The sequence below is a fragment of the Lithobates pipiens genome, unplaced genomic scaffold, assembly GCF_037356315.1.
Source record: "Lithobates pipiens isolate NorthernLeopardFrog02 unplaced genomic scaffold, aLitPip1_a1.2 Scaffold_8, whole genome shotgun sequence".
Taxonomy (NCBI): Eukaryota; Metazoa; Chordata; class Amphibia; order Anura; family Ranidae; genus Lithobates; species Lithobates pipiens.
This window is the reverse complement of record NW_027507903.1, coordinates 520,859,345-520,886,854: the sequence shown is the minus strand read 5'-3', so window position 1 is coordinate 520,886,854 and position 27,510 is coordinate 520,859,345. Positions and strand designations below refer to the sequence as shown.

Here is a 27,510-nt window from a genome sequence, read left to right as displayed (position 1 = left end):
AAATAAAAAATAAAAAAATGTTTGAATTTTCACTATAATCCCCCCCCTCACCCCACCACCACCCGCCTGCTCTATCATATTTCGAAATGTTTTACATCATACTTTCTCTATAATTTAGATATGGAGCCCAGATCTTCTGATATTTCTCATCTTGATCTCTCATTGTCATTGTTAAATTTTCCATTTGTTGGATTTCTGCAATTCTCTGAAACCATTGTGCTCTAGCTGGAGGGTTGCTTTTTTTCCACAGAACCGGGATACATGCCCTTGCTGCTATCAATAAATGTCTCAGCAAAGAATTTTTGAATCTTTCTATTGCCATTGGGATGTCCAGCAGCAGAAAAGTTGCCGGTTTATCTCCCAGGTCAATTCCTGTAATCCTTACAATAGTATCGGCTACCATCTCCCAGAACACTCTAATTTTTGGACATTCCCAAAATATATGTAATAATGTTCCCTCTGCTCCATGACATCTCCAACATGTCTCTGATATCTGGGGGTAAATTTGATGTAACACTTTTGGTGTTCTATACCACCTAGTAAGGATCTTGTATCCCCCTTCTTGATATCTGCTTGCCATCGAGGCCTTTTGATTAAACAACAACATCTTATCCTTTTGTTCTGGGGAAAACGTAGTCCCTAAATCTCTTTCCCAAGCTTGTAAAAAGGGCAAATCTTGTGAAGTCTCCTGTTCTATTAACATACTATAAAAATAAGACATCAGATGTCTCAGTTCCTCTCCTTTCAAACAGATCTCTTCAAACTCAGTCAATGCCCTTATTTCTACGTATACCTTTGATTTAGATCTAATAAAGGCTTCCAATTGCCTCATTCTGAAAGGGTCTAGTCCTAATGTCATTCCTTTTTCAATATCTTTTTTAGTCATTAACCGATTGCCTACCGAGAAATGACAAATTCTACTCATACCTCTATCGTGTATTGTTTTAAACTTTGGATCTGTCATTCCCGGTAGAAATGCTGGGGTACCAAGGATAGGAAGAAGCGGACTGGGAATTCTTGAAATAGATGTTTTCCTGAATACTCTTTTAGTTATTCGTAATGTCTCCCCTAGTATTGGATGTTTTCTCAATCCCATTGGTATTTCTGTATCTGGAATCCACACTAATCCTTCCAATGGGATATCTGTCGCTGCTTGTTCTGTCTGTATCCACGGTTTTTCGTTTTTAAGCCTACACCATTCCACTACTCTAGTTAAGTGTGAAGCCTCCTGGTATTTTATTGGATCTGGAAGTCCTATCCCTCCTTTTCCTTTGGGGAGTACTAAAATATCTCGACGTACTCTTGCTGGCTTCCCAGCCCAGATGAACTTCATAAATCTTGATCTAAGATCCTTAAACAAACTTGAAGGGATCTTAATTGGTATAGTTTGAATTATGTATAACAGTCTGGGCATCACCAAATGTAAGTTATGACAAATGAGGTATAGTTCTGTGACACAATCAGTGAAAAGTACTGATCTTATCTACTGTCTTGATTTGGTTCTATACAAAATAAATGAAGCAGTACACAAAAACAAAATTATGAGCCTAAAAGCATACAAAGTTAAAAGCAAGATCCAGTTGCCTTATTTAATGATTCGTACCTGGCAGTACTTTCAGACCATGTATAATTTGCTTGCGTCGCTCTTGCACAGATATACGGTCATCACAAACCAGGAGTGCAAACATAACTAGAGCCACAAACTGGCTAGTGTATGCCTGTAAAAGGAGAATGGCTATTGTAAATCTTTATATAGAAGAAACAAAAACTCGCACTCCAAATAGTATTCCCAAATTACACAGAGTGAAGCTAGATTGCTAGATAAATACACAAAACTACAAAATTTCTGGCAATCAGCAATACCAATTGGCTTTAATGCCATCTTATTCATGTCTTTGGTCCACCATATCGGTAAAGCACTAAAGCTGGACACACACACACACACACACACTGGACTATACAAACTTCTTTAATTTTATCACCTATTATGCAATGTGTAGGCTAACCACACTGTATAGAAACTGAATACATTGTTCAAGCAGGACCATGTACCACATACCTGTTAATAAACTTGAGAATATTGTACAGATTATTATTTTTTTTAAATGATGTTATAACATGCAATGCCAACATTTATGCTCTTATTTTTTGTGTCACACTAGAGCTTACCTTTGTGCTGGCCACACCAATCTCAGGCCCAGCATTAATGTGAACACCACAGTCTGTCTCCCTGGAGATGGAGCTGCCAACTGTGTTAGTGATCCCCACGGTCAGGGCTCCCCGTTCTTTGCAGTAACGCAGTGCAAGAAGAGTATCCGCTGTCTCTCCTAAAGGAAAGCAAACAGAAACCTTATAACCATCACTTCCAATGTGAACAAACAGAAATGGACTAATAAAACTTAATTTACATAATGTGTCAGAAAATGGATAACAGAAATGGAGTTTGACTTATAGCAACTAATCATGTTATTTTTCCTAACAAAAATTGCAAGCCATATTCTGAATGTTTACATTCAGAATGCCCCAACACGCACAGTTTTCATATGCACTACTCAAGTATGCGTCCGCATGCGTGCTGGGTGTGACGGGGCGTGCTTAAAATTTGAAATTAAATTTTTTTATTTTACCTTTTATTTTTACACAGTTCTATTAAAAAAAAAAAAAAAAAAAGGAAGTGTCACTTTTATTCCCATTACAAGGAATGTAAACATCCCTTGTAATAGAAAAAAAAAATAAAAATAAAAAGCATGACAGGACCTCTTAAATATGAGATCTGGGGTCAAAACGACCTCTGATCTCATATTTACACTAAAATGCAATAATAAAAAAAAATATATAATAATAATAATAAATGGTCCTTTAAGAGCTATGGGCGGAAGTGACATTTTAGCACCGCTTCTGCAATGGTATGGAGAACCGTGCTCCAGTAAGCGGCGGAGGGCGGGTGGGCCCCTCTCCTGCCACCAATAAAAGTGATCTTGCCACAGAGACCACTCTTAGGCAGGCCAAGGAAGAGGATACCAGGGTTAAGGCAGCTAGCTGGTGCCATAACAACGATATTCCTCTTGTTGAAAGTTAGGACGTATATTGGCGTGCGGCGGTTCGTAAGCGCACTTTTGCTCTGCGGACTGACAGTTCGGACAGACATGACGTGGATACTCATGCGATCCGATCCGAATGCATTAAGAATTCAGCCATACTACCTGTATGGCTGAAATCCCATCGCAGACATCGCATGTGCAAATCACATGCGATGTCACAGAGCGCACCAATGGAAATGGGCGCTTAGGTTCACACTGTAGCAATGCGGAAACCAGCGCGATTCTAGTGCCAGTTCCCACATCCCATCTCTCCGGCAAGCAGTTCACACTGCCTTCTGCAAACTGCTGCGTGTGTCAATACAATGTTAAGGACAAAACCAGACCGGTTCACAGATCGCAGAGCAAACCGTGGATTCGGAAAGGAATCTGATTGCATGGATGAGAACACCCATGCGATCCCATTCCAGTGCGGGGGGGAAGTCCAAGTCCCTGCACCTTTTTTATGTGTATATATATTCGAGTTCAGCATTGCACAGACATCGTGATGCGACCAGCACCGTAGTTCGGGTGCGAATCACATGCAACGTCTGTGTTCGCATACGTATGAACCCACACTTAATGTTACTTCAGTTTATAATATATGTGGCCTAACACCATTCTGGATGTTGTTTAATACACACTGACACTAGAGGGTGCATTTTTCTTTGTTTATTTTATTGGAATATTTAAACCACACAGACACAGGGTATGTTGGATTTTTTACTGATACAAGGTTTCTGATTTTAAAAAGGCCTCTTTCACACGGGACGGATCCGTGATGATCCGCCCCGTGAACATCCGCTTGCTCAGTGGGGATCGCTCCGTTGACCCCCGCTGAGCAGGAAGAGGACAGGTCCATCTCTGCACACTGAGCAGGGACGGACCTGTCGGAGCGCCGCTCTCCCCTATGGAGGATCGGATGACAACAGGCCGCAGAGTCCGTCGTCACCCGATCCGATGACAGATGGAAAAGTAGGCTTTTCCTCCGTCACACTTTTTCGGATCAGAGCAGGTCGGATGTCAGCGGACGTGTCACCGCTGACATCCAACACTCCATAGACCTCTATGGAGCATCCGCTCAGGTCCGCCTAAAAAACGGACAGGCGGACCTGAACTGATCGTCCATGTGAAAGAGACCTTATTGTTCTCTATGAGCTGAACTTTTTTCAAAATGCAGCAGCTGGGGGTAAGGAAAAGTGTGATTTAGTTGTACACAGTGCTGAGTGGAGAATGGGTTTATTTGGTAATCTATTGGTATATCAGGTGGCAACGATTCCTATTAATTGACCAAGCTATGAGAATACCATACCTGACTGACTGATGAAGAAGCACACATCATCTCTGAATACAGGGGTGTTCCTGTCCAGGAAGTCACTAGCTAATTCCACCATTACTGGAAGCTCTGTCAGCTCCTCAAGGATCTGACGTGTCTGTAGAAAAGATATGCAGACATGATTAATATGCAGAGCTACCTTCAGGGTTTTTTTTTTTTTTTTTGCCTTGAACTCCAAGAAACAAGTTTAATTCCCAAAAACTATTCACATCAGTCCCCCAAGCCCCATTACAGTCCATCATTCCTATTATAGATACACGCACAATTTGAAGCCAATTAAATTGGTAGTAAATTGCTCGGATGTTTTTTTTGTACCCTGCAACATCATAATGTGCTAATATGCATTGCATACTTACCTTAAGGCTGGGTTCACATCTAAGACACATGCAGCTTGCAGCAGGGTGCCCGGTGCGTCCCTGTTCTCAGTTTCAGGGACGAATCCGGGCCAAATTGTTGCCTGAATTTGGTCCTGAAACAGAGCCAAAGACACAAAGGACCTCTGTGCAATCCGCTCTGCAGCCACCAAGGAGATATGCGAGCTCCATAGAGAGCTGGTCACAACCTTCTGTCATGCGAATTGGATACGGGGAAAACCCACATCCAATTTGCACTAGTGTGACCCTAGCCTAAAATGAAGCCCTTCCAGCGCCAAGATATCAGAGCTGCATGCGCTTCCATCTTCCTTCTGGGTTTGCAGACTCTGGCTCTGAATGGCCAGAGTGGCGACAACATCACATGCGTACAAGAGCTGCAGTTCACGGCACAGGGCTCTGAAGGAGCGGCCCGGGTGGCCATTCCTTCAGAGCGCATGTGCCAGTGATGTCACTGGCTGCATATACAGTAAATATCTTAGGAGGAGATATTTACACTACCTATAGGCAAGTCTTATTATAGGATTACCTATAGGTAAAAGTCAGAATAGGAGTTTACCCTCACTTTAAACAGTCAGTATGTTTTTTGGAATGTGGGAGGAAACCCACATAAAAACACAGGAATTACATAATGCATGCAGATAGACTCCCCGTGGGTAAGAGTGATGACCACTTATTAATGCCTCTTTACTCTTAAACAGCATACATGAAAGTACAGAGTGTTCAAAATACTAAGGGTAGTAAACACTTACAGCAACTCCAGCATGGTAACTGGTTCCACAGGCAATGAGGATTAGTCGTCGACATCTTTGAATTTCTTTGAGATGATCTTTCAGACCGCCCAAATTTACTGTTAAACAAGTATAAAAATGAAATAAGACATGACTATATTTTACTGCTTACAAACAGAAAACCTAGTAACGTGCTCTACTTTTTGCCATAGCATTCAGTGGGAAATTGTAGCTGTACTGTCAGAACAGAGACAGGCCAGGCACTCTTGGATCAGGTTTCCTGTATAACTGCACTAGAGGCTGAATTACAGAGGCAGGGATGTAAATGAAGACAGCCCAGCATAATGTCTGACTCCTCTAGGTAGAATGGGCCCCCCCATCAGGGATAATAATCAAATAAATCAAACAAGGCAAAAGCATCAAATAAAGAAGCTGCAGCATGACACTGATACTTAACTATCTGATTTTGGGTACAGTACAGTATAATACAACTGATCAGCTCTGAGCACAATGGAGAGCTCAGCAGCTGCAAGGAATGCTCACCAATTACCCTTTTTAAATTACTTTTTAATGTTGGCTAAAACTGACCACAGATGGTTCGAATCATGGCTCCAGCAGGAAATTTGAACCATCTATGGGCCAGCTGATTGATTCATCAACTCGAGTACAACCAGAATGTCGGATCTGAACATGCAATTATTGCCAGCGGCTATAGCCGCTAGCAATATTCACGGTGTTCTTTCAGCCAGAAGAAAAAAAAAACACTATAGCCCCACAGGACAGATTCTGACTGTCGATGGGGGAAACTAAATAAAATCAACAAATCAACTGTGCAATTTTCAAAATTAAAAATCATGGGTTATATCCCTCAATCCTAAACTCAGGAACAGCCATTAACTGTGTCATTATGACTCCCAAAGCAGCAAAGATTTGAAGTTCTTACCCGTTCGGTCATCAAAATTGATTCGCCCTCTCATTGTGTTGACTACGGACTCTGGCTGCTCAAAGATTTCTTTCTGCATGAAAGAGCTGAAGTTGCCTACAAGTCATAAAAAGAGCAAAAAAAGTGTAAATGTTTATCGAATTGAATAATGAGCAGTACCACCAATACTGCGATATCCTCCAAATAAACCTTCCAATGTGTATTCAGCTGGTTTTATCCTGCATTGCATACCCGTCTTGTGTTGGTCATGATGGTACTTAGGATTTATTAAAGTTTAATCCACACAAGACACTGGGATTGATTTACTAAAAGCAAAATAGTTCAACTGCACAGTCCAATTTTCCCCCAGAGCTTAGAGAATGTGGTGAATTTCTGCTGAATTCCATCATCCAATCATGCGCAGGCAAAAATGCTTTTTGTTTTTTTGTTTTTTGTTTCCCCCCCTTTCACCTGATTGGGTATTTCTTACAAAATGAAGCTTTACAACATTTACTAAGCTCTATGGAGTGCAACTGAACTTGCAAAGCATGCAGTCTATTTGTCCTTCGTAAATCAAGTCCGGTGCTTTCAAATATATAAAATTTGTAATTAGCTCTTAACATGCGGACAGCATTTTGACCCTCTTCTCGCACTTCTGAATAAAAGCTACTATCTAATAATGATTGGTAGACACAGACCATGTGACTTAAGCTTGGATCTTGGGGATAGGATTACCAAAAATTCCTGACAAGTTCTCTATTGGATCATGAGAGGTGTTATTTAACATAATAACAGGTGTACCCGTCATTAGAGAAGCTGTCATTTCTGACCCAATTTTGCAGGTTGCCTGGCTGTGTGCGATTTCAAAACACTCACCCTTCATGATCTGTTGCAGCTCCATCTGCAAGGTCTGAATTGCACGGGCTGGGTGGTCTCCAGCACTTCTTTTGATGCGATGGATGGAGAGACGACCATCCACAACAGCAGCCACATCGTCATCTTCCAGGTAAATGACTCGGTTAGTGTGTTCGATTACAGCACTATAAAATAAAAAGGATACAACAAAAATTTAGACGCAACGTCAACAATATTATATTAATACTGACACCTGTCCTAGCGGTTGTTAATGTGTCCACTGGCATCAATGCTGGGGATTAGTAAATGCGTCCACTGGCATCAATTCTGGGGGTTATAATTAAGGTTACTGACATCTATGCTGGGGGTAATTCTAAATCGCGTTTAGGGGCAGGGTTTGGCAACTGGTGGTGAGTAACTCTGAAGGCCTGGCTAGTAGCTCAGGACTTGAAATGATAATATCTCTATATCTAAACACATACTAACATTTACACACAATGGCAATACATTACACAGCAGTTAAAAATGTGAACTGGTAGCAAGCCAGTTCCATAATGTTTATCTATAGAAACTTAAGGCAGACGTTGGCCTCACCTGGCATCTGATGCAAAGTAATATTCCACAGCCTTCTCTTCTGCAGGGAACAGACAAGTGGTGCTGTCTATTCTGGGCAGGGTGCAGCTGCCTTTCTTCTCTAGACCTACAGACATGAACAAGGCAAGGGTTATTGTGTGGAGGGGTACCAGGGGAGAGTGGGAGAAAAGTAGTCCGTAGACCGATAAATCTCAGCCCAGCCAAAGGAAATGCAGCCTGAGGAAGAATAAAGCACAGTTTGGCCCTGAGAAGATTCAAGCAACCATACAGTTATGTTGTGGTACCCTTAAGTCACAAAGGTCCAACTTTGGCATCTAGTTGTCCCCAGGGAAAGAGACCAGGGCAAGTGGGGGCAGTGAGGAAACAACAAATTAAACAAAATGAGCTCCTGGTCAAGGACTAATGTTTTGAAAAATGTGGAAGTATAAATAAATGGGTCTGACAATTTAATGTGGAATTTTCTGTCCACATGAATCAGATACTCTTTTTTATATTTCACCATACTGCACCAGGAATAGGTATAGGAGACCTCCCCTAGATATTATGTGCAAAAAAAATAAAAAAAAAAATAAAAAAAAAAAACTTTCCTTTATGGACTCTTAAAATAAGGCCTAAGGATGCCATGATTTGCCTGTAGAATAAGAATCCCAATATGAGAAAGTACTATCGGGCATGGTCCTCGGCACTATGCTTTTAAAATGTTTTAAGCCATTCGTTTTTTTTCGATTGCAAAAAAGGTGTTGAACTTGGGAGATGGAAACCAATTAACCCCCCCCCCCCCCCCCAAAGCCCCAAAGCGGCTTTTTAACTGGAAAAAGTTGTAGTGAATTCAAAATGATTCATTAAAGTGGATGTAAACCCAATGTCATCCTTTCTAAATTACTGCCATAGGGGTTATCTATAAAGGATATACATGCCTCCTACATGTATACTTATCTGTCTGTTATGAGACCCGAAAAACTGCAGATTCTGTGGGTGGAGTCGTGATGTCAGTAAACTCCCCACCCACCTCTACACTCCCCTTGTCAATATGCATTTTCTCCTGTGTATTTCTTACACTGAACTTCTGCTATGATCTCTAACAAGTAACCACATGACTTCAGCATGCCCAATTATGCTGAGGTGTGGAACATCCAATCCTAGCAGAACAGCAAAAGAAAGGCGTGGGAGGGAATTAAAAAATAATAATGCATGTCTCTTAGGCTAGTGCACTATGTGTAAATCACCTGACACTCACAGCAAGGGGGAGGATTTGACAAAAATTCTCTATTTGTCAAGATTTATCTCACTGAACAATAAAAGAGGATTGCTCAGAGCTGGATTAACTATTTGTGGCAAGACTGGGCTCAAATGATAGGGAATCTTACTCTACGTTATGACATAAAAAAAAAAAAAAAAAGGTTTGGGTTTACATCCACTTTAAAGTAATATGAATAATCTAATCTCACTGCACTAGAATTGGACATGTTAGATGTGGATATAAAAAGAGCAATGCAACAAGTGTGTAGAAATAAAAGCGAAATATTCAGAGTAAGCAAACGTTCTATAGTGATCTACAATCACAATAATGTTTCTCCCATTTCAACAGAGTTCCAGATGCACAAAATGCAAGATATTGTTATTTCAAGGATTGGGAAATCTGTTCACATTTTATGAGGTAACAGACTTTATATCATATATGGATGGACACAATTTAAAAAATACAACTAGATGCCAAAAGTTAAAACTTTGCTTGCCCATCCCATACCACATCATAAGCAAAGTCAGTAAATATAAAGCTTGCAGCACAATAAGAGGATTAGCTCCCATGGATTACACATCCAAGTAATTTAGCAAGAGAAAAATGCCCTAAAATGAAAGTAATAAAGAAGAAATGTCATTGCACATCGCCCAGAATGGACAGAAAAGGGTAGAGAACTTTATCTATTCTGGTACTGTTTCCATCTTTACAAGCCAGGAGCATGCACAGTAGGTGTTGGCTTGGCAGAATGTATTTAGTGTAATATGTTGAGATTTTATTTTATATGTAGTTTCCTCCATAAGGCCTTGAGCAAAGCAACAAAAAAAAAAAAAAAAAAAAAGTCCAGCTTTCATTTTCTAGCCTGTACTAGAGCAATAGCTAAAATCAGATTGGCTGTTTTTCCTTGCATCAGTTCTCAGCCATTGGCTCCCCTGTGTCACTTGACTAACCAATACAGGAGCCAACACAGATTAGCAATTTAAAGTTCAATTTTTAAGATCACTTTAAAAAAAAAAAAAAAAATGTAACTGAGTTTTAAGTTCACTGAAATGCACACACCATTTCGGCTGGGTATCGGTTGATGAAAAAAAAAAAAAAAAATGACAGCTTGTCCCTGGTTAGTAAACCACAGGGATGATGTGTAGGCCAAGTAAAAAGCTTGTAATTGCATAATATGTATACATATGCAGGGATACTTTAATGGAGAAATGCTGCCATCTAGTGGGACAAAGTCATAAAGTCTGTATAGAGGTGCAAATAAGCAATAGAACCTAAAATAAAGGGAGTGTAATGATTTCCTATTATGTAGGTTGTACGGCACTTGCATTAAACTGCATCGAAAACAGTACCAGATGAAAAAAAACTGATAAATATTAATACAGTTTCTTTTTTTAGAAGGAGGAGTATTGAAGTACAATGCTGGTTGAGGCACCTTCTTTCTCTATTATGCATATTCCTTCTAGAGGATAATCGATGCTTTGTGACACTGAAAGGACAATGAGAAAGTGCGACAGCACAAATCAGAAAACACATCAATCACACAGGCAATCTATGCATTGCAGACTTCTGAAATGCATATAGTCAGGTACATCTGGTATGTACTGCCAGTTTATCACATGAAAAAAAAAAAAAAAAAGCAGACCAAGCATAGGACAATACAACAGTGCATTACAATCACATAAAAAAAAGCAATTGTAAGAGGAATTCAGCTTATAGAAAATCAAATGGTTTACAGTAAACGTACTGCAAAATATACATTTACAAATAGCTGTAATATAGGCAATATATCTGAATATATGCAACATCAACTGGGAGAATTACCTAGCTTTTTAGCACATGCAACAGATTAGGTTTGCTTCCAATGAGTAGAATATATTGGAACCAAACAAGCGTAGTAAGCATTTGGAACACACACACACACACACACACACACACACACACACACACACACACACACACTGTTGGTGGAAGGAATTTTCCAGCACACTGGAAAATTCTGTCATTAAAGCATATGATTTTTTTTTCAGGAAAGCAGAAGGGTGGCTTGAATGGAAGGGGAAAGCCAAGTCACCATCAGGTGTATGGCAGTCATTCGATAATCTGCCTGGGTAGATTTCCCATCTTTTAATCTAGACTAACAACTGTGCTCCACCACATCGTAAAAACAAAATACACTCTTAGAATTGTTGACGTGTAAAGCAGTCTAACACGTCATCAAGGTGTCAAGGGAGCAAAGTGAATAAACCAGTTGCATTCTCACAGATATGTGTTCCAGAGAGACATTTACGAGAGAAAAAAAACAAAAGGGACCTGGTTTTCAGTTGCTAATCTGCTGCCTCTTATTTTTACACAAATAAAAATTAGCCACAGTTAAACATAGATATACACACACTACAATATACCGGTCATAGCCGAGTTCAACTACACTTAGATAACAGACATAAATGTTATGTTTCACAATACAAAAACTCGTTTTTGGCTCCAGAGGACTCCAGGCAAAAAGGTTTCCGTGTGGCTTTGCCTGAAATGCATCTAGTGCTCCTGGTCTGACTTGTGTTTACCTGAACGGTACAATATGGGGATGTGATCACTGGACAGCTTGTGCTCACTCCGTATACCCATTAGAAGTGGGCTGCCTCTCCTGCAATACAGGCAGATACAAGTTAATGGTGACAAACCAGAAAGATATAGTCACTGACTCTTAAAGAAAGTAATATAAAAAGGAAGAATTTGATAAAATTACCTGGTTCCAACAGCCTGGGCGGGGAAATGAATGCTTTTAAAAACCAGAGCAAATGCACCTTCCTGCAAGACAAAAAGCAAGAGAAAGGCAATTTATTCTTTAGGATATAGATTTTTAATCCTTATATTTTTAAGCTGTATAAAAGGAACATACAACATGTATAAAGTGCAAGATTTATGCAGGAAAAAAAAAAAACAAAACAAACAAACAACCAGCTGTGTAGCAGAGGTAGTGGACAAGGTCACGTGAGTATGACCCATTCTTGGATCATCATTGCCCAGATGAAAAGTTGTGCACCAAGTGCTACTTCAACATGTCCTTTATCAGCATTTCCAACCTGTATGCTCAAACAATCACGTTAAATCAGAAATCTAAGCGGTACAATGGAAGGGACATGAATTGGAAAAGGACTGTACATGAAAATGCAACAAGTTATAATACCAAGCACACCTCACCTACCTAAATTGGTTGGCTGAGTACGCCTTTAAAAGTGATCCTGACCAGGCCTAAAAAGTATCAAGTTTACTGGAAAACACCTTCTGGTGCCTGCTAATGCACATTTAGTCTTCAAAGTGGACTTTCGACTGCAAACATTTTTTGTTAAAAGTCAGCGGCTACAAACACTGTAGCTGCTGACTTAATAAGGACACTTACCTGTCTAGGGAGCAGGCGATGTCGGTCCCCCGTGGCTGATCCGTCCATCAGATCGGGTGCAGGTGCCGCCAACTAAGGGAAACAGTCTTGCGGCTTCACTACTGTGATTCGCAAGTTGGGCGGCGCTTTGTGAATGTCCAGCTTGTCTTCTGGGACACACAAACACACACGTGTGCCAGAAGACAGCGGGGGGGGGGGGTTGGCTTGCCGCACAAAAGGATATGACATTATTGACCACAACCTGGATAGATCGGAAGTACACTATGTACTTCATAAAAAGGTAGGAAGGAAAGAAAAAACAAAAAAATAAGATTTTTTTTATATCCAAAAACGAAGGATGGTCTTTCGTTTAAGACCACCTCTCAAAAGTGGTGGAACTCCTCAAGTTAATCCATGTGTCCCCGTGACTCTCCATAGGATTATACCTCCAGGCCATAGGTCTTCAAATTATGATTAAAACCAACAACCTCCTAGAACTAAATCCCAAACCCCCCCATCATTCAACTGTCAAATGCCAGAATCTGACAAGAAAACGACAGCAAATGGGTTTAGCATCAGAAGATAACTTGGGCAGAGATTTAGGTCCCAAGTACAGTCTGAAACTAGGATCCATGGGCATCCACAGGGATATGGCTACTAATCTGAGGACTATCATAGGTACTTACAGGCTCAATGCAAATGAGAAACAGTTTTAGTAAAAAAACATGACAGACTTCCTCTTAATTGTGAGATTGTTGGCCCCATAAAATGCACAAAGATAATCTCCTTACCAGCTGCTGGATGACCCGCTCAACAAGGGTGGCAAAGCTGATGTCATCATTCTCCCGATTGTCATACATATATTTCACCAGCTTGGCAATGGTTTCTGTGTCAGTCTCAGACTCAAACTCATAGCCTTTGCTTTCCTGTAGACATCAGAAACATCAGTTTATATCAGTATGTGCATAGATCTTACCAGTCATATTATACATAGTTCAAATCCAGTGGGCATATAAATGTGACGGTAAATTTTAAGCAAAAAAAAAAATAAATAAATAAAAAAAAAAAAAAGAAGGCATAAATCTGCAGTGATCCAACTAACAAACCAAAAAAGGGAAAAAAAGTAAAAATGTTGTTGTTTCCGTGTTACCGGGAATTGCTGATTTCTTGCAATAGAGAGGGGAAATTCACCCTCTTGATTGGTTGTTTACCATTATTGCTGAAAGTTAAAGTAAAAGTAAAAGAAACATTTTGGGTCATCCCCCCAAAAAAAAAAAAAAAAAAAAAAAAAAAGTGAGAGGAGAAATTTTCCAATTGGGCTTCCAATTCCAATCTTCCAACAGCTCTAGTGACCCTAGTAACAACGGACTCCCTCCCTTTGGAAGGGGGGGGGGGGGGAATAAAAAAAAAATTTAAATAAATAAAAATAAAAAAAACATCCCACACGGTTTTGCCTTTAGTTCTACTTTAAGAGAATACACTATATTGTGATCTTGAGATGAATACTCCAGGGGCTACTTGGTAAACAGATTTCTAATTGGTTGTTATGGGTCATCCCAAATCCATGCGCTAAAAGTTGAACATTCTGTGTAAGCAGACCTGTATTTATATACATAACACATACCGCTGGCCCACATGGATGTAGATCAATTCCATATTTTGTGTACGCTCTCACATGCAACTCACCAGAAACTTCTTCAGGTCTTTGTAGTTGGTGATGATGCCATTGTGGATCACGATAAACTCTAGGAGGGGGAGAAATGTGACATTAGTTCCTGGTGTTACAAAAACACTCAATCATGAATGATTCAAAGACAGGAAGAATCTGGAAGCCATATGTCCAACACACACAAAAAAAAAAAAAAAAAAAAAAAATGTATATGATTCTTTACAAAAACATTTTTACTTACTGTAATCCACACAGTATTATAAATATTATTTTCCCACTAAAAATGCAGACTTCTCTGTATTATTCCGCTTTTAGACCCCAAAAAACATTTTGGCATGTTTAGTTAGATATAGAAATCTATTTGGATACACTGAACCCTTCTACACATCTGCAATCCCTCTAGGGAACCACGGCAAGGAATTGACAGCAGGAGAGGAAAGGGAAGGAAAGAGGCGCTATTGCTGAAAGCTAGGAACTGCTATGTAATTATACTATATGATAGCTGAAATGACAATTACTTAAAACAAAAAGCACCTAGAATTAAAAAAACTGTTATAAAATGAACCAATATGAAAAAAAAAAAAAGGAAGAACACCAAAATAAATAAAATCTTAGCTTAAATAATTGTTTGAGTGGAGAATGGCCAATCATACGCAAGAAACAAATATCCAACCAAGATCTCCTAGTAAAAATCCACTGCTGTAAACTTGTCCCCCAACCTTCTCTCACCAGTCCTGCATTATGTGTTGGCCACAACAAGATCAATTTGAGCATAAAAGACTATTGTGTCCTGTGCAACAGGCAGGGATTTTACAATTCGTAGTTACGTCACTTTGTGCAAACTCCAACACGTGGGATGTACTACACGCCTGCTACGAACTAGGATTCGCAAGCATTACCATGGGGCTTCCCATGTCAGTTATAAAAAGGTCTGCCTAATGTTTCCAAGCATTTCAAACAGTCATACAGGTAATGATGACTCCTTTAAGTTTTGTGGTTTGGAGAAAGTTAGAGTCTCTCCCAGAGGGGATGACATCCACCGGAAGCTCCTTGAAAGGGAGGTCTGGTGGATTTTGAACCTCCATACAAGAATTCCCACGGGCATGAATCATAAGTATGATGTTGATCTCTTTAGTAGTATTTACATACATGTGTCTGCTGGGTTATAATGTATTCAATATTTATTTGTATGTATTATAGTGCCACAGCACTGACTGTGTTGATTTGGGGGGTGGGGGTGCTGGGGCAACAAGCAATTTGCTTTCCTGCAGCCCACAGTTGCAGGACAGAAAAAAAAAAAAAAAAAATCACACCATCTATGGCCAGCTTTAGGCAAGATAGACAGACAAGTGTTATTTTGAGAATATAGGAGAGGAGAGAAGACATCACCAGGACTAGGCAGTTTATGACAGCTTTACAAACCTTAGCGATGCGTACTGTATTCTACTCCATTCTTAAAGTCCTAAGCATATACAAGTCTACATTGGCATCCTGCTTAAATACAAAATCTTTCTGCACACAACTTACCGTTGTTTTTGTCAGAGCGCTGTGGGTGGCTGTTGGTGGGGCTGGGCTCTCCGTGAGTGGCCCAACGGGTGTGTGCAATGCCCAGGTGAATCTCAAATTCAATATCCAGGTCCATATTCTCCTGCTCTGTAAAAGTAAACATTAACAGGTTTTCAGCATTCCAAAGAAGCAAGGAGGTACAGTGCAAAGCATCAGCAAAACCTGAAGTCAACTTTTCATAGAATATTAAATACAGTATATCTAGTAGTTAAAAAAAAATAAAAAATGTTCAATTGTTTAAATATTTATATGAAGTGTAGACACAATATCTCACAAAAGTGAGTACACCCCTCGCATTTTTGTAAATATTTTATTAGATCTTTTCATGTGACATTACTGAAGAAATGACACTTCGCTACAACGTAAAGTAGTGAGTTTACAGCTTGTATAACAGTGTAAATTTGCTGTTCTCTCAAAATAACTCACACAGCCATTGATATCTAAGCCACTGGCAATAAAAGTAGGTACACCCCTAAGTGAAAATGTCCAAATTGGGCCCAAAGTGTCAATATTTTGTGCAGTCAAAATTTTCCAGCACTGCCTTAACCCTCTTGGGCATGGAGTTCACCAGAGCTTCACAGGTTGCCACTGGAGTCCTCTTCCACTCCTCCATGACGACATCACGGAGCTGGTGGATGTTGGAGACCTTGCGCTTCTCCACCTTCCGTTTGAGGATGTCCCACAGATGCTCAATAGGGTTTCGGGCAGAAGACATGCTTGGTCAGTCCATCACCTTTACTTAGAACTTCTTTAGCAAGGCAGTGGTTGTCTTGGAGGTGCGTTTGAGGTTGTTATGTTGGAATAGTGCCCTGCGGCCCAGTCTCCGAAGGGAAGGAATCGGACTTTGCTTCAGTATGTCACAGTACATGTTGGCATTCATGGTTCCCTAGAAGAACTGTAGCTCCCCAGTGCCAGCAGCACTCACGCAGCCGCAGACCATGACACTCCCACCACCATGCTAGACTGTAGGAAAGACAAACTTGTCTATGTACTCCTCACCTGGTTGCCGCCACATATGCTCGACAACATCTGAACCAAATACTTTAATCTTTAGGGATGTACTCACTTTTGTTGCCTAAGGTTTAACCACTTGCTTACTTGGCACTTAAACCCCCCTCCTGCCCAGACCAATTTTCATCGCTGATCAGGTGGCACTGGTGGGCACAGTTAAGGTGGCACTGATGGGTGGGCTGATGGGTGGCATATGAGGTGCAGCACTGTTGTTGAGGCAGATTGTGGGCATGGATAGGTGGCACTGATGGGTGGCACTGTGGACACTGATGGGTGGCACCTTTCCTTTCCTATAATTAGGTGGCACTGGCAGGTGGGCACTGATGATCTGGCCGTGATCGGGACTGAAGTCCCTCTCACGGTGACCGGCTCTGTTGTGTCACATGATCAGCTGTCATTGGCTGACAGCTGATCATGTGGTAAGGAGTCGGGATCAACCCCTTGCTCCGATCTGTGATCAGGCGAGTCTCAGACTCGCTGATCACAGAGCGCGCCGCGCACGCCCCTCAGGGGGCGCGCAGGCCGCTCATGCATGGGACGACGTCAATAGACGTAGTCCTGGCAAAGCAGGTCCGCGCTGTAGCCGTCATTCGGCTATAGCGCGGATCTCAAGCGGTTAAACATTAATGGCTGTATGCCAAGTTATTTTGAGGGGACATCAAATTTACACTGTTATACAAGCTGTACACTTACTACTTTACATTGTAGCAAAGTGTAATTTCTTCATGTGAAAAGATATAACTATTACTACTATAACTTATTTACAAAAACGTGAGGGGTGAACTCACTTGTGAGATGCTGTAACTACAGCAGACCTCCTTTAGTTGCTACCAATAGAAAATATGTAGCATGGAGTCCTGCCTGACTGGATACTAATCCAATGGGTAGTTTTTGGCTGATATGTTGGTAAAATCAGACAGGGTCTGGTCAGCCCCTTGCAGCCTAAAATGGCTTACGCCAAAGAAAAATAGGTTGTGCGAAGATAAAGATCTTTATATTCAGTCATCTTATTCAAATATTATTGAAAACAGCTGTCACTTTTCATAAAAATATGGATCCTTATCCTGGTGTTTTAGCTTTGTAAATTGAGCAGTCTATCAGGCTTCTCAAGCTTAATAGAACTTTCACAAACACATTTGTAAATGGCAGTGCTTGCAATTTTTTTTTTTTTTTTTTACGGTTAGTAATCATTTAACCGTTCTTCATTCTTGTAATAAAAACAATGCTAGCCTAGATTCCCAAGAATGGAAACCCAGCAGAGAATCCAATGAAATATTGCTCCATAATTTACTCCCTGGACAGCCATTGTGCAAGCTACCTAGAAATGGTTTTAATTTAGCAGAGTGCAAATATCTGTTGACATTGTAATCTCCCCAGAGTGCATGTTATAATGCAAGATGGAAAGGCAGGAAGAGGGGGTAATGCACAGGTTACTGTTAAAGCCAAGGGGAACACACATGTGTTATAGGTTCTCACGGTGCAAAGGAATGCCATACGCCAGTATGAGGACATCATTTCTAAAGTTCAACATACAAATGTAAGACAGACCAAAGCTGGCCATACACAGATCTAATTGTTGGCTGAATGATCATAGCCTTGGGAGATCCAAAATATACCCAACATCAACATAGTGGTCTCTCTCCTCTGTCATAACCCCATATGTGACATACCTCCATGCCATGTTTCATAGTTAGTAAGGGTTGAATAAAGACACCAGTCCATCCAGTTCAACCTGAGTGAATGTCTACAATCGTCCCTATCCCTGTACATTGCACACTCACATCGGTCCCTACCCTCAAGGAGCCTACAATCCAAGGTCCCCATTCATATACTAGGGCCAATTTACCTACCTGCATGTCTTTGGATTGTGGGAGGAAACCGGAGTAGCCGGGAGGAAACCCACGCAGGCACAGGGAGAACATGCAAACTCCAGGCAAGTAGTGTCGTGGTTGGTATTTGAATCAGCGACCCTTCTTACTGCTAGGCAAGAGTGCTAACCACTACACCACTGTGCCGCCCCTCTGAACCAGCAGAAACGTTGTCATGCAGATTTCTTAACTGGACAGATGAAAACACAACATAGTGTCACAGAACCAGGAGCCTGAGCTGATGATCGATACTGGAGCAACAGAGAAGGTTTGCATTGGGGATGATTGATGGAGTAGAGAGACTCCACTTGAGTTACGCCAATAAAATAAATTTGTCCTTATTAAATGTTCACTGATGGGTAAATTGAATAACATTGATCATCTCATGACAATGGCACCTGCAAGTGGGTGGAATATATTAGGCAGCAAGTGAACATGTTGTCCCTGAATTGTGTGTAAAGTAGAATAATAAAATAAAAAATATAAAAAGGCAAGTGATTTAATTGACTTTGACAAGGGCCAAACTGTAATTTCTAGATGACTGGGTCAGAGCAACTCCAAATCTGCAGCTCTTGTGGGATGTTCTAGGTCTGCAGTGGTCAGGACAGACCAAAAAGTGGTCCAAAGAAGGAAAAAAAAAAAAGGAAGAAGAGGCAAACCTGCGATAAGGTAGCTAGCCAAGGCTCACTGAGGCACGTGGGGAGCAAAGACTGGCCCTATAGAAGACATTACTGAAAGAGTTAATGCTGGTTCCGATAGAAAGGTGTCAGAACACACAGTACATCACAGTTTGTTGTGTACCGGGCTGCATAGCTGCCAGGGTGCACATGCTAACCAGTGTCCACAGCCAAAAGCACCTGAGCATCAGAACTGGACCACGCAGCAATGAAGCTGGTGGCCTGGTCTGATGAATTTAAGCCTGGTTTGAGGAACACGACAACAAAATTTGAAGTGTTCACTTCTCAAATTCTCCAGCTCTTAATCAAAAAAAATAATAATATTTAAATCGAGCATCTGTGGGATGTGCAGAAAAAACAAGTCCGATCTATTGAGGCCCCACCTTGCAACTTACAGGACTTGAAGGATCTGCTACTGATGACTTGGTGCCAGATACCACATCATACCTTCAGAGGTCTAGTGGATGTATCAGTGGTTGGTCCTAATGTTTACCATTTGACAAGTTTATGCTCTCTCATAATATATATATATATATATATATATATATATATATATATATATATATATATATATATATATATATATATATATATATATATATATATATTTTTTTTTTTTGTATTATGTGTGTGAAAAAAGGCTTCATATCATACACTAACAAAAGCCGACATGCCGAAACTGCTCAATTGTAGCTTAATCTGTAGCTCATCTATAATCTAACCTCAGGCTTTTATATAGAAAAATGTACTTCTGAAAAGGCCATTGGCCGCAGGGACACAGACATTATATACATGTCTCAACTGCTATTCTGCAATTGGGAATAATCGTTTTTTTTTTTTGTTTTTGTTTTTTTAATTGGTGATGATGAGGAAAGACTTTTTATTTATTTTTTTATTTTTTTTTAAGAATGCAATGCAGCTCCTCAAATGTCAACCAATATCCAATATAGAATTCTCCAAGAGTCTGACAGTCCCTTCACAATCCGAGGAGCTGGGCCCCTTCAGTAAAACCACATGTAAATAGGTTTAATTATGAGCAATCAGAAAACGTAATTTATAGCAAAAGGAAATGGGGCACTTTGGGGGGGGGGGGGGGGGGGTTAGCATTCATGTACATTAAACAAGGATAAATAAAATAAAAATAAATCAGAACAAAGCTGGATTTGAAATAGAAAAAATACATTCAAAACTAGTAAAAAAAGAAAAAAAAAAATGTTTTTAAAAATTTCACGATAACAGGACTTTCCAGCTGAGCCAGGGATAATCCCGTATATTTATTTCTTAAAAGCTCACAGGGTTAGTGTTACCTAAATTCCATTATGAAATCCTCTGGCAGGCTTGAAGCTGCAGGGGGAGGAGAGACGAGGCCAGTGGGGTAATGTGAATAAATGACATTTTCCTGACATTTTCGTGAACATCCACGTAGGCAATCCTTAACTCTGCAGCCAGAGAGGACTCCACTACAGCACTCCGGGATACAAGCAATTAACTCTAATGGCGCTGGCCGCATGACACGGGAGCACCATTGACCATTTCCTTCTTAATGGAGAAAAAAAATATATATTTTCTTAGGGTTTGGTTCACATGCTAACAGGAAAGAGTTATGTGACCCCTGCAAGCTGGAGACCTCGACCCCCCAGGTATTTAAATAACTCAACTTTGCTGAAAGCGACTTCAGATGTAAGCAGAGACATTGAAGAGGGGTGAGGGAGCTTTTTATTAAATTCATGTGTACAATCCTCTGCTGCATGCAATGCCAGGATAGGAAAACTCCTGCTATTCAGTCTGCTTTTGATAAATACATAAAAAAAACCTGGCTAATAACAGTCACTGCAGAGCAGTATTGATGCCAACTGGCTCAAATGGGGTAAACAGACTGATATAGAGAAATATTAACCCTCGGGGGCATTTCAAAGCAATATGGCTGCACTAGGACAATGCTACTTAACATGTGCTGTAGGCAGTGGGCCCCTTCACCTGGGGCAAAGACTTTTCAGGACAAGTTCAGAGTCCCCCCGGGCCACCAAGAGTTTAGGGGTGTGACACATACAGAGTGCAGGTTTCAGGGGTGCGCTATGCACAGTGTGCAAGGCTGATAAAGTAGACAGGAAGAAGAAAGGAAAAGAACAGGAAAAGAACCAGAAAAAGAACCAGAATAAAACTGCTCAGACTCAAAAGATAATAGCTGTGCAGTCATTTGCCCAGCTCCCCCCCCCCCCCCCCCTTGCCAGTGCTCCGCGCTAAACCTCCTTTCCCGCTGCCTATCTGTGCAGCAAGCAGAACGAGCACTGAGGTAGGTTTTGTTGTAACAATTTTTCGGCTGTTTTACTTGGGGTGGCATACTGGTACCGATAGCTGTATGTTCCTCCTGTGGCAGCTGAATGCTGGCGGGAGGAAGAGGAGAAGAGGCCTTTAAGCTGCCGCAGTAGGATCGGTACCAACCGCAGCACCCCCTCAATGCCACGCCCAGGGCACATGTTACCCTGCCCCCCCCAATTTCGGCCCTGGCTGTAGAAACAAGGAAACAAGGGCATAGTGGTGACAACAGCGATGAAGTCCCAAGGAAAAGGAAGCCTTGCTATGACCACCAACAGATGTTTATTCTGCTGTCTAAACATAATTATTTGAAGCCTAGACAACAACATGTCCTCGCCACTTATTTACAGCTGGAAGCACTGCTGACTGCCAAGATGTTCATAGCAACATAGTCTAAAAGATCACCATATATGTTACAATCTGACTATACAATCTTTGCACAATCAACTTTAGATTTACCAAAAAAATTATGTAGTATATATGAGGACCTACCTAATCTATCAAATCAATCTATATCCAATTAGACTCATGGTACTACATAGTTGTTGGTAGATCTAAAAAGGAGATTGTACACTCAGACTGAAATGTGTATGGTGACCCCTAAGGCCCCTTTTACATGAAGGGTCCGATCAGGTCCAGCTGTCAGTTTTTTAGGCAGACCTGATCAGACCCTCCATTTACCCCTATGGCCCGGTGGGTGTAAATAGACTTGGGTCCGTTTACACTCACCTACCTTCAATCCGATCCAGTCTGCTGTCCGGAAAGGGATCTGTCCCCTTATCAGAGGGCAGTTGAGTGTAAACAGCAGAGTTTGTTTACACCTGACCACCCATAGAACAGTGAGGCCTTGGTCTGTATCCGCTCAGACATGGACCTGTCATCTGCCCACTCTGCTCCGATCAGCAGGGCATCAGTGGATAGATCTTCTGCCAATCTAAACTTGAAAAAGAGGCCTTAAAAGAGAACATTGCTACATCTCTATGGTCTGTAACTTGTAGGGTTTGCGAAGGTGCACTGAAAAACCAATTTCTAGTTAGGATATCAACACCAACCAAAGGATTTGTGACAGAACGCATATTTACAGTGGATCCAGTGTGTAATTATATATATTTTAGGGCAGTTTATAAATAATCAACAGCAGACCTTTCTTACATCACAGCATGGCAGATATGGTCATAAAGTGATTGCATCTCTGCGTGTATAGTTATGGCATAACCACTTCTGAATGATCCAGACTTTTGCTTTGGAGTGAGTGAATACAGACATCAAAATGGAGCGTTTGGCACTTGTGCTTAATCCCTTTCCACCTAGCCCTGGCATCCTGTTAATGTGGTTTGTATGCCCAGGGAGTGGGAAGGATGAGTGATCATGTGACCACTTCGTTGGCAGTCACATGATCAGGAGCCAGTCCACCCAAATACTGATTGTACGTGCAGATGGAGAGCTGTCTGACAGCTCTGTCCCTGTGCTGGGAGCGTGCAATGAGCACATTATTAGCACAGAAACCTCAGCCGCCCTTTGATGCATATGTGCGGCATGTGAACTTTAAAGCTCACCCTTTTGTTGCTGCACATATATGCACTCTCCAAAATAGAGTAATGCCCACAAATATTCAGCCAAAAAAAAAAAAAAAAAGTTATCTAAATAAATAAACGAAGGAGGTCCAGGGAAATCCAGGATACATTCAACCTCGGTGTGAATCTTCAACTTAAAAGCAAATGATCAACAGATTTTAGATCAAGAAAAATGATTGCTGCCACGTACTGTTTATTTCTTCATCCAAAGCCTTGACCTTCCCCTTTTTCTTGATGAGCTGAATTTTCTTGGAGTTGTTCTCCCAGTTTTTCTCATTGCCACCATCAATACCGACACCTGAAAGCAACAATGTACATTCAAAGTCAAAAAATCTTCTTAATTAATAAGTCACCAGAGGGCAGAGACATGTGGCCTAATAACAGCTGAAAAGTAATGAATGTCAAGAGAGCTATGGAAGAGAACACGGTCGTTTAAAAAAGAAGTATAGCCAAACCCATTTTGGCTGCACTTCTCCTATGGATCACAGGAGTGCAGTTCGTTTTGCATGCCTGTGATCCATTTTCAGCCGACAGCGGGCTGAAGCCCACTGTCAGCTGCCATCACAAAGCTGGTCCAGGCTCTGAAAAGTTCTAAACCATATGGCTGGGATTCACCCAGAAGCCTGGGCTGACGACTGGAGCAAGCCCCTCCCACCCCCTCCACAGTGGAGTGAGCAGGGGAGGGGGGGTGGGCTCAGAGTAGAGAGCTGGAGACTGACAGTACCCGATTCTCTGCTCACAAAATGATGAGAACTGAGCAATCAGCTTTGTTTGATCGTTCAGTTCGCTAGGCGAGTATAAAAGGTTTTATTTTTTCTAATTCCCATACTTCTCTTAAAAACGAATCGTTGACCACAGATCATGTACGCATATATACGAGATTGAATAAAATTTGTATGAAAGAAAAAAAATGTTAAGCCCCTGATGGAAGCTGCAATTCTATTAGACCACACACTGGGTCCAGGCAGTGAATCTGAACCTGACCCGTTACACTGATTGATGAGTCTGTCAAAGAACTAGTAGCTATCAGAATCCGCTCATGCAGTCATAATGCTTTGAAACTTTCAAATATGCAAGCGTTAAGATCTGTAGATTAAAATTTGCATTTTAAGGGGAGGAGATGCTGAGATAATTATACATAAGCCAACCGTTTTGTGTAATTTCACTGCAATGAGAACTAATATATATTATATTAGAAGGTGTCCATTAATAAACATCAGGAGTTCTTGAGCACTGTGTCATGTCATGAGAGTCCAGAAAATTCATAAGCAAAGCAAGGGAAGTTCCCATTCTATCATGAGAACCAAGCATTTTATCTATTTTAGATCGGATAGGTGTATATATATATATATATATATATATATATATATATATATATATATATATATATATATATATATATATATATATATATATATATATATATATACACACATATACACACACATACATACACACACACACTGGATGATCAATTGTTTTTAAATAAACATTTTTTTTTCAGCTTCCATAAAACTGCTTTGGAGGTCTCATTCGGCCATTTATGAATGAATAAAACCAAGTGGGTTTATCACAGCAGAAATTGTTGGGCTGAACCAAGATCTCCTAAACACAGCCTGCCTAGCCATAGAGAAGCAACCCCCTTCCTGTTCATTCTTTTAAAGCAAAATGAAGTCTAACATTAAAACAATAAGCCCCTTGTACACACGGTCGGAGATTCCGACGGAATGTGTCCTATCGGACCGTTTTGTCGGATATTCCGACTGTGTGTGGTCTCCATCGGACTGTTTCCATCGGAATATCCGACGGACCAACTTTTCCAACTTGTCGGTAAAATTTTCCGACAAAATGCTCTGATCGGACATACCCCGATCATGTGTAGCCTACTCCGACGGACAAGGTGCCACGCATGCTCAGATCAAATTCCTAGACCAAAGCTATTGGCTACTAGCCTGAACATAGTCCCGTTGTAACGAAATAACGTCATCACGTTATGTACAATCGGATTTTCCGACAACTTTGTCCGTGTGTATGCAACAGTTTCGGACAAAATCCAACGGATTTGGTTGTCAGAATGTCTGACCGTGTGTACAAGGGCTAAGTATTACAGAATCCCAGCTCTACTCACCCGCAGAGTCATATCCTCTGTACTCCAATCTCTGGAGACCTTTGATAAGCCTTTCTAGGATCTCACGCCTGGTGCGGGGCACATGGTAGTTGAGGTAAGCAAAAATTCCTGGAGGGAAAAAAAAAAAAAAAAAGAAAAAAAGCAAAGCTCAGTATAGATAGCGGTGACTGATGACCAAGTAGATTCAGTTCCCAACAGTTCTTATAGATCACACAATTTACAGAGATATACACACACATATACACATACATATCTATCTCTCTATCCATATTCCATGAGCTATCCATAAGTAAACAGTTTGGAAAGGCCTGTTAGAGGCCAGGATTAATATTCTCACTCCACATCTGTAAAGGAACACCAATGCAAATGGCAGTTTTTACAATGGTAAAGATAAGGACTAATGAAGTGTCAAAAGGAGAAGTCACATGGGGTTTGATTTACTAAAACTGGAGAGTGCAAAATCTGGTGCAGCTCTGCATAGAAACTAATCAGCTTCAAGGTTTTTTTTGTCAAAGCTTAACGACGTTGGCCCCGGAAGGTTACAACCACCCCCCCCCCCCCATGATCAGGCCATTTTTTGTGATACAGCACTACTTTACTTTGACAATTGCTTGTGTGACGCTGTACACAAAAAAGGACCAGCAATTTTGGGAAAAAATAAATATATAATAATATTTTAATTTATACTGTCAAGCATATCCAATAAATAAAACAATTAAAAATTGAATTTCTTCATCAGTTTAGGCGAATATGTATTCTGCTACATACATACATACACATACATATACATATATCTCAAAAATATTTTCCAATAAGCATATAAATGATTGGTTTGTGCACAAAAGTTATAGCGTCTACAAAGCATCTACAAACTAGGGGATATTTTTATGGAATTTTTATTTATTTTTTTACACTAGTAATGGCGGCGATCTGCAATTAGTGTGGGACTGTGACACTGCAGCGGACACCAGACACTTTTTGGGGACCAGTGACACTAATACAGTGATCAGTGCTAAATAATATGCACTGTAACTGTACTAATGACACTGGCATGGAAAGGGTTAAAACCAGGGGTAATTAAAGGGCTAAATGTGCTCCTAGGGAGTGCTTTCCAAGGCTGGATTCCCACCTATGCATTTTTTGTGCTTTTTGCAGATTTGCACTACATAAACGTGTTCCATAGGAAACCATGTTAAATGGACTGTAGTGCAAATCTGCAAAATGCAAAAAGCACTAAAAAATGCATAGGTGTGAATCCAGCCTAACGGTGGGGGGGAAATGCTATAAAATGGAGGAACACAGAGATCCATGTTTCTGCTTAGCACTTTCAGGCTTTTATCCATCATTTGAATTTCTGAGGTCTATCAGGTTCAGTATTCCAGCAGAGCCATTACAGGTGGGTAATTAGGACACAAACACATGCTTGATGCTGGCCACACACTATACAAAAAATCGTCCGAACCCGTTTGCGAAAAAACGAACATTCGGCTGTGAGCGCAAACGACAGTGCCATCACGAAATGATGGCTAAATCCTTCAGTGGACATAAATATATTTTTTTGTACTTTTTTTATTTTATTTTTTAAACATATACCTAGTGCAGACAGTTCAGACGGGAAACACATTAACCTTTCAACCTTTGTTCGGCAGAAAATATCTAAACTTGTCCTTTGTTTTTTCAGCTCAAAAACATCCCAACAATTATCGATTTTGTGCCCATTAACAGGCCGAAAAACGAACAAACTGTCTAAAGTGACTGAATTTCGGCTAGTGTATGCACAGCATAATTCTTTATGACCATTAAATTTAGATCATTCAGTAAAAAGAACATTCATGCATTCATGTGGAATTACTCTTTAATCTCTATGGCCATCTTTTTTTCTTTTCTTTTTTTTTCTCTTTCTACAGGTGGTCCAATATAGACTTGGTCTATAATTAGAAAGCTTACAGGCTTACTAATTGCTGATTGTTGACATCTGTCATCTGCGTTGAGATAAAACGTTGAAAGAAAAAAAAAAAAAAAAAAAAGAAGCCGAAAAGCTATTTTGTTTAAGGGGGCCTGCACACCAGGGAGTGTAAAAAATGCCTGAACTGCTGGCAGGAAAAAAATAAAAAATGCTTCTATGGAATATAGTGTTTAAGCGTTTGCATCTATATGCACGTTTCCCCAGGGGGGGGGGGGGTACACTTAAGCGCTTGA

At 40.6% G+C, this 27,510-nt stretch overlaps 1 protein-coding gene across 2 annotated transcripts in view; it reads right to left on the bottom strand.

Annotated features, from left to right (window-relative positions):
* The window catches only part of LOC143960670 (glutamine--fructose-6-phosphate aminotransferase [isomerizing] 1), a 54,061-nt gene that overhangs the window by 6,298 nt on the left and 20,253 nt on the right, over positions 1 to 27,510 (bottom strand). Inside the window, exons 2-16 of one of the 2 annotated variants that reach the window (XM_077469467.1) lie at positions 25,312 to 25,419; positions 23,374 to 23,481; positions 15,699 to 15,824; positions 14,189 to 14,247; positions 13,294 to 13,428; positions 11,870 to 11,931; positions 11,688 to 11,767; positions 10,559 to 10,612; positions 7,887 to 7,992; positions 7,314 to 7,477; positions 6,459 to 6,554; positions 5,537 to 5,634; positions 4,390 to 4,510; positions 2,170 to 2,327; positions 1,604 to 1,718 (exon numbers count right to left, since the gene is read on the bottom strand). In XM_077469467.1, coding sequence (XP_077325593.1) covers positions 1,604 to 1,718; positions 2,170 to 2,327; positions 4,390 to 4,510; positions 5,537 to 5,634; positions 6,459 to 6,554; positions 7,314 to 7,477; positions 7,887 to 7,992; positions 10,559 to 10,612; positions 11,688 to 11,767; positions 11,870 to 11,931; positions 13,294 to 13,428; positions 14,189 to 14,247; positions 15,699 to 15,824; positions 23,374 to 23,481; positions 25,312 to 25,419 — 1,590 coding nt within the window. The remainder of the gene's footprint in view (positions 1 to 1,603; positions 1,719 to 2,169; positions 2,328 to 4,389; positions 4,511 to 5,536; positions 5,635 to 6,458; positions 6,555 to 7,313; positions 7,478 to 7,886; positions 7,993 to 10,558; positions 10,613 to 11,687; positions 11,768 to 11,869; positions 11,932 to 13,293; positions 13,429 to 14,188; positions 14,248 to 15,698; positions 15,825 to 23,373; positions 23,482 to 25,311; positions 25,420 to 27,510) is intronic. The other variant, XM_077469468.1, reaches the window with a different exon arrangement.